Source organism: Porites lutea, chromosome 9 (assembly GCF_958299795.1).
Source record: "Porites lutea chromosome 9, jaPorLute2.1, whole genome shotgun sequence".
In the NCBI taxonomy this organism is placed as follows: domain Eukaryota; kingdom Metazoa; phylum Cnidaria; class Anthozoa; order Scleractinia; family Poritidae; genus Porites; species Porites lutea.
Window position 1 is genome coordinate 31452825 of NC_133209.1, and position 12994 is coordinate 31465818.

At 39.5% G+C, this 12994-nt stretch overlaps 2 protein-coding genes across 2 annotated transcripts in view; both read right to left on the reverse strand.

The window, feature by feature from the left end:
* LOC140949184 (inverted formin-2-like) overlaps positions 1–9884 on the reverse strand; it is a 31500-nt gene extending 21616 nt beyond the window's left edge. The window contains exon 1 of the mRNA XM_073398412.1: positions 9405–9884. Coding sequence (XP_073254513.1) covers positions 9405–9792 — 388 coding nt within the window. The 5' untranslated portion in view covers positions 9793–9884. The remainder of the gene's footprint in view (positions 1–9404) is intronic.
* Positions 9885–10762: 878 nt separating this feature from the next.
* On the reverse strand, positions 10763–12400 carry LOC140949185 (inverted formin-2-like). Its single transcript, XM_073398413.1, has 2 exons — positions 12013–12400; positions 10763–10767 (listed from the first exon to the last, which is right to left on the reverse strand). The coding sequence occupies exons 1-2, from the start codon at positions 12398–12400 to the stop codon at positions 10763–10765; spliced, it is 393 nt and encodes a 130-aa protein (XP_073254514.1).
* Between the last annotated feature and the right edge of the window lie 594 nt (positions 12401–12994).

Sequence of the window (12994 nt, forward strand, 5' to 3'; positions counted from 1 at the left end):
AGATGTTTCGCTCATTCCGCCAACTGTATGATAACTAAAGCGCTTAGTCGATCAAAAATTTAGCGCCCACTTGAGGTCATTTTTAGCCGGTACGGTCGAAAAGTTGAGTGACGCAGTGTGAATACCCGAGTTTCCTGTACGGCAGAGGCGTGGTTTCATGAAACGTGATCACTCAGCTGAAGGGATACTTGCTCAAGTAGCCCACTGCGCATGGCAGATGATAAAAACGCTGACAAAAGTTAAAATTCCACCTGGTTTTGCCAGTTAGTCCTTGTGAACACAGTGAACATATTGAACTGACTATTCCGTGTGAACAAGATGTGAGGGGTTAATTTTTTCAGCCGGTCGAGATAGCCTGCGAAAACAGCCGTTACTCTCCTCGCTCTCGCGAAACGTCCTCCGCGGCGAAGAGCGAGGAGAAACGGCTGGTTTCGCAGGCTACCGGTTCGAAAATTTTTCCAGCAACGTGTCAACGTGACTTTTGTCTTTGTCAAAACCAGAATGGAAAAATAGAGTTTGAGAAAACAGAGTCCGTCTATAAACTACGACAAAAAAGTAGTAAGCATCAAGAACAAATCAGCCTGTTCTAGGAGTTCGGATAGTCGAGCGGGGCGTTCAGGTGGTGGGGAGCGAGTGAAATCGCGATTGCGATTGCGATCTACTCTGTGAACGCCTGGAACACGTTAAGAACAAATCTCACTTCTAACTTCTGAATGTGTAAGAGGACATCACAAAACAATGAATTATGAGATTCCCGAAGTTGTTCACCAAAGTCGTTACTTATAAATTATAATTAATCCCTTCAACAATGGAAAAACAAACAGACAGACAATTGCGAATCAAAATTTGCGAAAAACAGGTTGATGTAACATTGAAAAAGAGAGAATCTTGTAACCTGGAACTTTATTGCTAAATCTAATTTTCACCTTATAACTTCACTCCGTAAAGGTACTAAATCAATATTTAGAAATAACCTTTATAACCGCAAATTTTGCTAACGATAAATGTTTGATGTATTTTGCCTGACTGCAAATACCGCTTAAACAGCATTTTTTTTAATCGACGCTGTTTAATTTCTCTCTTTTCATGAAAGCGGGCGATTATAAAACCAAAACTGCGTCGAAGGAGATTCCATAGATCTCAAAACCTATTGTTACATACGCAGTATATAAGCTTGAGCAAAAGATATTGTCTTTTACAGCTAAAATCAGCTACATAACCAGGGGACATCTAATTGTTACACCTGTTGTTATCAAATATAATTGTAATTAACAAGAGCTCCGCAAATAACATAGGGTAACGTTGACAATTGCGACTCAACATTTGTAAATTTTTTAAAGTAAGAAAGTGATGTATCACAATTTTTTGTGTTCAAATGCAAATCTCTGTTTTCATTCGTGTGGAAATCGTTACGGCCAAACAATGCAGTTCGAGACATACCAGTAAAAAAATAAACTTTAGCTTAATTTTTCTTCTGTCGTTATCGCGGACAGGAGGTAAAACGAAGTGTCTAAAACACAAAAGATGAACCAGAGAAGACCACACAATAGAGCCAAGAAAAATAATAGCTAGAAAACACAGAAAAACTTCACAGGTTTTAACACCGAGGTAAACCCAGTATTGACCACATAATAAGGCGCAAGAAGCAATACTTTTAAAAATAATTTCCGTGTTAGTGAAATTTTTTCACTTTGGTCGATCGGTTTAAGAGTGACGGACGAAAGATAGACAATGAAATACGGTGGACATACAAAGACATGTTTTAAAAAGAACCCGCTGGACAAAACTGCGTGATACCAAACGCTACAAGAAGATTACTAACCTCGACCAAGTCTTCGCGTAAAGTCGCGATTTCCAATCATGAATTCCAGTCCAGCTTTGGAGTTCAAAACCATTTTAATGCAACATGTACATTCCAGAAGCATAACAGCGTCAACAAACAACTTTCGAGAACTTAATCGTTCCAAAGCGCCCAATAAAACGTCCATCCCATCATTTTCAAGAAATTCTGCCATCCAGTCGTTTGAAGAACACATCAGCTTGCCTCTCATACCACAGTAGTTTTGAACAGACGGGTATTTCAATAATCGAACGCAATATTCTGGAGAAGATTCGCTCGAAAGCAACAAAATGTGTTCTCCGCTATTGAAATGTCTTTGTAAAGACGACCATTTGTTTTTCGCCCCGGTGCTCGACATCTTCGTTAAATTTCTACGGAATACATTTCACGGGTAGTTTTGGTGGTCCCGTGGCGCACGGACCATTAAATGCCAATCATTAGAATTCACCCAGGAAACAAAGGCAGCATTCTGCATTGCCAGCCACTAATTGCAATGAATGGTGATGAATAGTATATAAAGACAGGAAAGCGCAAAAGTATTTTGAGCTAAAACCGATAAAGGGTTGAGGGAAGTGGAATTTACTTTAGTCAAAAAAAAAATTAAGATAACTAGGCATGCGCACAGCCTGAGGCTTGGCTTTTATTATATGTTTTTTTTTCTTTCTATTTATTTTCCTCATTTTATTCCTTTTTTCCTTTTCTTTTGTTTTGTTCTCTTGTTTGTTTGTTTTGTTTTCGTGTTTTTGTATTTATAGACCTTTCTTATGTTATAACTGAACCGGCTGCCAAAGAACAATAATTTGATAGGCACCCAGCTTGCGTCACTAACAACTCACAACAACAACTCTTCATTAAAACAAGCTTTTGGTCTAAAACATAGCTCTTTGCCACTGTTAGACTACTTATAAAACATGCGATTAATTAAAGCAACAATCGAATAGCAGTAACTTGAAATCTTGTAATAATTCGTGATGTTTTAATGAAGTGTTTCCACTTGTCCATTAAAGCCAGGTCACGTAATCACGCATGAAATGTTTTGAACAGATCACGCTATCAAACAAGGTAAGACATTCTTTCCAATAATTATTTTCCCTCTAACACATATCTAGACTTCTAGAATGAGAAATTTTTACTCTTGCCATATGCAGTAGACGGTGTGTTGTACTTTGGAACAGACCACACAAAAACTCCTAATCAGACGTGTACGTCGAAATACGAAATCAGCATTCACACCGGAAACTAAAATAAATAGAACAAGTATCAAGTGTAAATAGAGAACTTCAATGCGATTTTGCCCACAATTTAGAATCGGTAGATTTTTGTGGTCATTGCTAAGCTTGGTGGCGTAACTGAAATTACATTCACGGATCTCATGCAACCGCTCGCCGGCATCGAAGGTGATATTCGTGACCACGAGGTAACACATTGTCATTTTAAATGAGTCTTTCTCTCTCGTCGAAACAAAAGGATTAAAGGGCAGTTTAACAGGAAAAATCACACAAGCGGCTGTACTCAGAAACGAAGAACCAGAGATCCTTGAAACTGCAAAACGGCGCTAATTCAACGACACCCACAGGTTGAGTGCCCTAAGGCAATTTCTAAAATTGCTATTACAAACAAGATTTAGGGTTATTTGGTCAGATCGATATAGTAAAATACATATTTTGCTAGCATTGTATATTCTCTTACCGTACGTCAACTGGCTAACAAGATCGGGAGAGGAGACAAAATATTGCACGCCGGCGTGAGAGTTGAGAACTCCTTTGATGCACTGAACGCATTCTACTGCCACAAATGCATCCATGAAAGCGAAATGCCCAGATTCGGCGGAAAGACGCATTGAAAGAATCTCTAGAGCGTTCATAAGTACCTCTAGCCCTCCAAGGGAAAGAAATTCCCACATCCATTCGGACGAACATTTGGCGAGTTTTGGGTGAAGCGCCGAAAAATTCTTTAGAGATGGTATACGGAGCAGATTTAAACACAGTTCGGGGTCGATATCGCTGAATTGTCCTTGATGTGGAGCTGATTTCCTGACATTTTGCTCGAAAATGGGCAACTTTCGTAGGCGCTGCCAGTTGGAGTTTTCCATAATTGAACTTTAAAGTTTTAGTGCAGGTGAAAAACGTTCTTTAGCGGTACAGTACAGAGATTAGACATCGTGGACACGGACATTAACATTATCAAATGCACAGTTAGTCGATGCTAAGCGGGTATTTTTAGCAAACAATAGCCAGAAGTAGGTTGAGGAGTCCATGGTCACGAACCTCGATACCATCAAAATAACAACGCCCTTCCATCAACTGAGGTTCTAGAAGATAGGTCAGGAAACTGATAACGAGGTCTCAACTCCAACTCCCGCTGAAAAACACGTATCATCAAAATTACGACTGCAAGTCGCTTCTAGAATCTTACAGAGATGGATACTTTTTTAAGTTAACTTCTTTTTCTATGGGTGAGGTTGAAATTGGCCAATGTAATATTTTAAGGACATACCAGGTGTGTACTCAGGCTTCGAAGAAAGAGCCAAAAATCATGTTTTTGTTTGTGCTGAGCAATTAAGATGACAAGCGCATGTGGGTTTCCATCAAATCGTGGTTTGTTACGTGATCCGAAGGTAGATCTATATTTGGAGTTTGGTAACAAGTTCTAACAAGAAGCTTGTAAAGCCGTTCTTCCTTCACAACTTCACTTAGGTCATTCTGAGATAGACGCAAAAGTTCTGAAATCAAATCATTCATCTTTTGATTTCGTATCTTTTTTATATCAATTTTTTGTGACTTTTCGATACTGTTTGATATTGATACTGTGTCGAAAAAAGCGCATTTCATTTTCCAATTGACGTTATCAATTACACCGCCTTTAGCCTTTACTTTCATTTCATGTTTTTGTTTTTTTGTTTATCAATGACAGTTCTTTTACTGACAAAACGTAGCTTTAAGTACGCCCCTGTATGTGGAAAAGAATGAACAATTCCAGTTTAGAACCTAACGCGGCTTAGACGGCGAAAAGAGGTCACGACAATTAACCCAGGAAATTCTTTAAGCTCAAAAGCGACCAATCTTACTACCCCCTTTGAGGAAATGAGCTAACCGGCTCTTCTTACGGATTGGAACGACTTCGTTTCCTATAGCCTGTGTGAAAACAAAAGCAGAGGGAGAGGGGGGGGGGGGGGGGTTATTGAACACTAGCGGGGTGGCCGGTGGACAAATGCATGAGAAAATAGACAGTCTTTAGACATCTCTGGGAGTGAACTTGCTTTCTCGACTCCACGAAAAGCAAATTACCGTTGGCTCGTGCATGCTCCTCACGTAAAAATTGTTGAAAAAAGAAGAAAAGAAAAAACGTCTGTGGCATGTGGACAGGCAACATTTTCTAAAGGCAATTTTAGACACCTATTATGTCTCCTGATCCTATATAGCCTGTTCCAGGCTCCGAGATAGTGGTGAAAAGTCGTTTAATACGTCCGCACTATACTATCTGAGAGCCTGGCACAGGCTAGATCCTATACCACTTACAGATTAGAGCGATTTTATTCTAAATAAAGAGGCAATTTTTATACAGGTATCATACAACGTATTCTCTTCCTAATTTTGGCTTGAGCATTACTTTATCCTTCCATGAGTCAGTTCTGTCAGTGTTCTTCAGGTTAACACAAATCATTGATTTCACGCCGTAACATAAGTGATACTGATCAGAGGTTGCATATGACGTGATATGGTGTGAAAAGAAAATGAAATATAAATTTTTATGCTAGTGATATGTAGTTACAGAGTTCTGACAGTTGGTCATGTTTATAGATATCTATTACTCAAGGGTCTTAGCTTGTGGGTCGAATCAGTAATTACCCTGCGAGAAGAGGTTTCTTTCTTGAGTCGTTCGAGTCGCTTGTCAGTCGCGTGGTTGGTTTGTCTTATACGCCCCGTTTTTCCCGGGGCGTCAAAGACAGTATACGAAAGGGTTACCTTTTCAGCCAAATGGTATATGAAAGCCTACGGGGCTGGAGCTCGGGGCGGAGGGGCGAAGCCTCCCCGTATAAATCTTTGTTAAGTACATCTCCCCCGGGAATGATGCTATCTAAAACCATCCGCTGCTTGACTTTAAAGATAACGAACAGGTCAAGAGGACCAGTGTTGCACTTCTCCTGCTGATAACATTGTGCAGAGTTTTTTCTGCCGGAGGAGCTGGTGAGTAAGTATCTTAAATGAAATGAAGCACTTAAAGCGAGTTAAAAATTTCGCAGTTTGACACTATCCCAAATAAAGGAACCGGCATTGCCCAGTTGCACCGACTAAACAAAGAATTCTAACTTTGTCCCTCGGCTAAAGATAAGGGTGCCCGCCGGCAAAATAACATGCCAAAATAGGTATAAAAGTCGTGAAACTGAAAAACAGTATCGTTTCTCACCTGGGAACCAAAATTAATAACGAATGAATGAAACAACGTGGGAGCTAGACATCGATAGACAGGAGCACGACACTCGACAGCAGAGAGGAACAATTGCCTGAAGCCTAAAGGGGCTATTTCACCAGGATATTGCTGTTGTTAGGCCCTGGGGCTAATCCATTCTATGAGTCATTATCAGGGTATGTGCCGCCACAAAAGGTAAGGTTTTTGCGCCTTTTTTGGTCTGAAAACGGGTATAGATTTTGCCCGTTTTGGTCTGGAATCGGGTATGGTTTTCGAGGGAACTACGGGAGTATATGAACGTATTTATCGCTTCAATTCTAAATAATCTGAGTACGGAAAGAAAGAGAAATATGCGAATTCGAAGTGGATTTGAAGAATTTTTTTGTTTGCGCTCTAATATAAGTAATGATGACATAATTTCTGCCTAAAGGCCAGGTCTGAAAATGGCTATGGATTCTAGAGGCCTGGTCTGAAAACGAGTGTGGAAAATGACATTTTTTGGTCTGAAGCAGGGTCAGGATTTGGGGTACCGGGAGGCACATCCCCACCAAGAATTCCCCTGAGTACCCCTCCCCGGGGATTTAGGTCAATTCTGTGCTTATTGTACCTTTACCGTGTACAAAAAATGCTTCTGTAAAATTATGAAGAAAATATCAAGAAAATGTTACAGGGGAGCACTAAACATGATAATTCTTTTTGGAGGGTTGTGCAGGCATCGCATCAAAACTTGAAAAGCTAGGTTGGCCCAACTTTTTAAAGTTTCATTCCATGTCCATCCATTGCCATTCGTTTCAATGCCTAAGTTCGTCTTTAAATTTAATGATACACTAGAGAGCAGCAAACGCACACACACTGTGTGAATTCGGTGTGAAACAGGTGTTTTGTTTGTGATTCGTTTGCACAAGCTTGTTTTCACCTAGGGGTATTCAAAGTTTGATGTATTAGTCTGGCCTTTCGGCCATGATTGACTAGACAACCCAGGCTTCGCAATGAAAGAAAATTTTCTTTTGGCCAAAAAAACAACTCGAAGGATTTTTTTCATATATGGATGTTCAACACTAACGCAGGCTTGGAGCAGTCTTGTTTAACTGGTCAAGGACAGGCGGTACTTTAAACAGGCCTACCAACCAAAAAAAGGCAATGACTTTCGTGATCGTGATCAGTCAAAATAGATCAAATTGAAAACGTTACAGTCAAGAAGACTTTTGCAGGGACTGATCAAACAACGTGAAATAGAGTTTGGTTGCGATTTTTCGACTGGCCAATACCAGTCTTCATCAGGTATCACGAATTTACAAAAATAATGACCGGAAATTACATAATATGACGTGGATGGTGTGGCTACTTTAAAAAGACAATATAACAAAAAAAATAAAAGATATACTATATATAGTTACAGTTCATCACGTTTATTGATGCCCAGAGGCTCAATTTTCTTAGCTTTGTGGATAAGGTGCTCCACGTGTAGCAACACCATACCCGTCATACATGTATTATGTAATTTCCGGTCATTATTTTACCTCATATATATTTCTGTAAATTCGTGATATCTCAAATAAACCTGATGAAGACTGGTATTGGGCAGTCGAAAAGTCGCAACCAAACTCTATTTCACGTTGTTTGATCAGTCCCTGCAAAAGTCTTCTTGACTGTAACGTTTTCAATTTGATCTATTTTGACTGATCACGATCTTTTTTGATCCGACTTTGAGCAAGATTGATCGTACACGGTTTTTGCAGTGTTTTTTTTTTTTTTTTACCTTAATTCAACATTCTATCAAAGCGTGGTTTGTGTAGGAAATAGCGCGAATGAGAAGAACTTGAGTAAAAACAATTCAATCTACTTTTTGCTATTTTATCTTTTTATAGGTGTCTCATTTTCTCGCTGGAATTTTTTATTATTATTAAGCTTAAAAACAATAAAAAATTCCAGCGGGCAAATGCGACAGCTATACGCGGATGCTGCACATGAATCCACTCTTAATCATAAACTTAACAGAATCCTTTCGTTTCCTCCCTCTCTAAAGTACTTTTAGCTACTTTTGCGGTGGCCAGCGGGTAAAATAAGCTAGGATCACGACACGAAAATTGTGCGCGGTAATAAGGTTTTTTCAGAGATTTATAAATTTAGCATTGGTGCCGAAAACCTTAAAATTTCAATCAAATGATTTGTCATGTACACAAGTTTGAAACGTAAGTATACAGTTATCACAAATATTTTAATGAGAACTTCTTTAGTTTCTGGCTGCTTGTCAATGCCTAATGCGGGCGTAAAATTCTCAAAGACACTGGCATGGCATGGCCACTTGAGATCCACGTCATGGACGGAGATGCTGCGGTTGAAAGGGATGCAAGTTTCTCGCGAACCACGGGAACAATGTTACGACTTCCTAAGTGTTACGTTTGATCAGGTTGTATTGTGCTTTTCTTGTGGTCTGCTGAAGAGTATTTGCATGTTTATGATACAGTTCACTAACCACACCCGCATGTTAATAATCTTTTGTTTACACGACTGCGTTTTTTGCCTCTCGGCTTGATATTAATTGGACTAATTTATCAAAAATGTTTGACTATCGCAAAAACTATCAAATGGTTAACTGCGGTAACAAAAGAAAAAAAAAATTGGCGGGTTAAATCTACAGATATTTCAGTGAATAGTTGAAAGGGACTCAATCTCTTAATAACTATTTTGAAAGCACCACTTTGTTAAGAATCCATTAATGTCGAAAATGCCACACATTGTTTCTCGAAGAAGTGTACTTGCGCGCGCGCAACAATTAATTTCGAACGTTATTCTCTCTTTTCCGCCTTTCAAGTCACTCTTTCACTGATTTGAGTGACAGGTCACTCTTTTAAAGAAGGCCACCCGCTTCTCAAGTGGCGGCTTACAAGTTTGTATTTATTCAAATCGATTGACTTAAAATTCAAGGATACTAAATTGTTTATAAATTTCAAACTAAGGGGAATCTACGAAGGTTTCGCTTTGAAGAAAATTCGATTATCTGCCTTTCGAAACAAAAAACAAAGAAAACAAATCATTCCACTAATATTGTTTCATTCCGTTTGCGCCCTCTAATCTCATCTCCGTTAATTGACTTCATTCTTCAAGAACAACACCAAATATTAACAGAAAGAAAGAAAACAACTTTACTTACCCGTGGCAAGCTGTCTAGTTAGTGAAGAATCGTTAACCATAAATTCCAATCCTGTAACATTATTCATGACAGCCTTAATACATCGGACACATTCAAGTTGCAGAAAAGCATCGGAGAACTTTGCTAAACCACGCTCGCCAAGCTGCGCTAGGACATCGAACAACGAAGCTAACCCACCAAGCGTCAAAAACTCCGTCAGCCATTCGTTCGAGCAGTTTGCAAGTTTTCCAATTAAACTCGAGTAGTTTTTAAGCGACGGAATTCGAACAAACTTGATAAATAGTTCAGGCTCGATATCCTTTAAATTTTGAAGGTCCGCCAAGTTGCCATCTTTTTGGTCATTGATTTCTAGACCAACTTTCAGCGATACTCTTCGCCACGTCGCCATTTTTGATGTTTTCCGTGTAGCAAAGTTGTGGGCAAGTGTTCTTAATCTGGCCTACCAGGATCTGAAATTCAGCTGGAATATTCTAAAGCGTGCTCAGTCAAGTTTTGTTTCCGCTGTCGGTTTCCGTGTAGCTCTGACATTTTTCGCTTTATCCACTGAGTGTTGTTGATAAAAATGTTTATTCATAGAGCGATCTCAGCCATCAAGTCATCTGAATGTCGACACGAACTATTTATACTTAAAAGCAGTTTGCCAGTTAGGCATCGATCAGTTCTTCTAGTGTTGGCTTCAAGTGGACAAAGAGTTTTACTCAAGCAAATAATTACTTCTGTGTTCTGATTGGTTGAATCGAAAAAAAAAATGAAAAACGCAAATAGTACAAAACGCTAAGTCGATTCGGCACAAACGATACAAGGAAAGCAAAGAATTAAGTTTAACTCCCTGCACTGAAACCGAGTCATTCACTGTGAGTTTAGACATCCACTAGGACCGCTTATATACATTTCTCGGTACATCCGGCATGCATGGCCTTTCACGTGAAACTGAGACTAGTGTGTGGTCCTCAGTCATAAGACTTTTTTAACTTAGCCCCGGCACTATATTTAGAGTTTGCTTGTAACAACAAGACCGTCCAAATCAAATGACTTGAAGTCGTAGTAACTAAAAGTCGTCTGGGAAGAATTCAGTTTCATGAGTTGTCGATTCAGTTTAACTTTATGAGATCTTATGAGTGTTGTACGTGCACGAGCACCGTGCATGTAGGTTAGTCAGGTACGTTCTCGCTTACGAGTTCAGAGGCCTTTCGATAGCTCTCTCAGTGGCGTAAAGATCCTACTCGTGATTGATCGGTAGTAAGCCCCTTTAACAGACCGTTTTCTTGAAAAAAAAATATTGCTATTACTGCCCAGAGAAGCGCGCACTGAACGTGCCTGGTTGATTACCGGAGCTAGATTCTTGTTCGTTTCATTTACTAATCTGTTGATCATGAACAAAGAAGATTGTGAATGTGTTTCGACAAAAACGGCGAAACATCGTTTCTATGCTTATCATTGCAGTCTAAAAATGGGTTTCTATCATTAAACATAAGTATGAGATTATTCTCTCGACAGTAATAATCCGCCATCACCGGCGGATGTTCTAAAACCAGGAATACCGGAACACACCCGAAACACACCGCCGAACACTCCCGAAAGGCCTAGCGATATAGAACTGAAAAAGCTACCCAGTCTGAAAAATATGTAAATGTAAATGATCGACTGCTATCTTGATTCAAGAGCTCTTATGTGCCAATTTTAGAAGGAAAAACAACAAATTGTTATGTCCGCTTGAACAGCGCAAGCGTTCACGTATTTCACTTCGCAGACTTTTCAGTGTCTAGTTTTCAACTCCTGCTTGCAGAAAACTGTTAGAAATCCTACGGATTTCAGATCCTCACTACGTTAAGAACCGGTTAGGACGTGTCAGCAGCAAGGCTCTATTTACGGTACATGGTTCACCAGTCCGTAATATCTGATCTGATCGATATTAATCTCCTTTTTGATTTGTGACAGCAGGTCCTCGACAGGCCGTGCACGCGATTCTGTTTGCAAACTAGAACCTGAGCATAACTTTCCTTAGCCTGGGGGGAGAGTCGCTTTTTTCGGCACTTGTTTGCCAAAGATCAGATGATAAGATGATCAGACCAGATGGTCTATTTTGAAGGCATTTTTTCCTGTTAAGTGATACTTTGGCAATAAACTTTGCATGTAAGAGTCGTGGTCAGTTCTCATGAGAGGAAACAATTCCAGTTTTCTGTGTCAATTTTAAAAGGAACGAGTGCGCATGTTACGTTATAACAGGATCGATTAAAATGTAACTGATTACCTATTAGAAATGCTAATAAAAGTGGTTAAAGAAACATAGCTTGTTTCATATTTTACATGAGTCTTTGATCCAGCTTTTAACTCGGTAATAAACTCAGGCCTCGTTATCAGCACTTCCCTCTGGTTTTTGGAAAACTAAGTAAACTTTGGTTACACCCCCTTTAACTGATCGAAAGCTATCATAATTAGAAATCTACTATGCCTGATAAAGTGCTATTTACACATAGCGGTGAAAATTAGCATTTAAGGTCTCAGTTTTAACAAGAGAGAATTTTAATTGGATCAGCTTTGAAATTAAAAATGTTAATAATCATTTATAAGTAAATATTAGATCTACAGGTCATGATCATTCACTTACCTGAAACGAGCTGAGTTGTTAAGTAAGGGTTGTTTATAATAAACTCCAATCCAGCTGCATTATTCATTACGGCCATAATGCATCGAACACATTCAAGTTGAAGAAATGCATCAGAAAACTTTGCAATACTTCTCTGACTGAGATTCTCGAGAACCTCGAATAGCGTGGAAAGCCCGCCTAGAAGCAAAAATTCGGTCAGCCAGTTTGCTGGACAACCTTTCAGCCTTTTAGTCAAACTTGAGTAGGTTTTCAGGGAAGGAATTCGCAAGAACTTTATGAAAAGCTCTGGTTCGATTTCCCTTAGCTTGTGTGGTTCAACCTCGCCATCCACGTAGTCTAGAATTTTAAGTCCTCCAGCAGTTGCTAACTTTCTCCATCTCTGTGCCATAGTTGTTTATCCCACGATCAATTCGACGTGATTTGCAGTCGATCAGTTCTTGCCTGTTCTTATAGGAAATATTGAGGAACACGTTTGTAAATCCAACGCCCACTATTTCCGATTTTCAACAGCTTTTTAAGGGAAGTCCCTGGTATACAAGAGGCAAGGAGCCTGTAACACTTCAGTTTAGTTTCTTTACAGAGCAGCAACACCTAATAAAAATAGCAACTTCAGTTTCTTTGTAAAACAATTTCAATTTTTACGAATTAAACGCTACGGGGGATAAATGAACTGCCGAGCTATACATCATAACTTGGTTAACTCTCAGACGTGATCGTGATTGCGCTCCACGCTCCACAGAGTGCATGCTGGGTACTCACAAAGCTATATCCGGTCCCTAAAACGCCAAAAAACTAATTAACCAATATCCAGCCATCTTGACTTCCCTTTTGGTCATCAGTGCATTCATCCTTTAAGTTCTCCTCACAATAATCAGTCAGTAGGGACTCGGGAACTAGAAAATATAGAAAGAGAAGTCCGGGAAACTTTCCAGCTATTTAGGTTTTTTCAGTTGGTGTTAAGAGAACTCTGATAGTGTCTCTG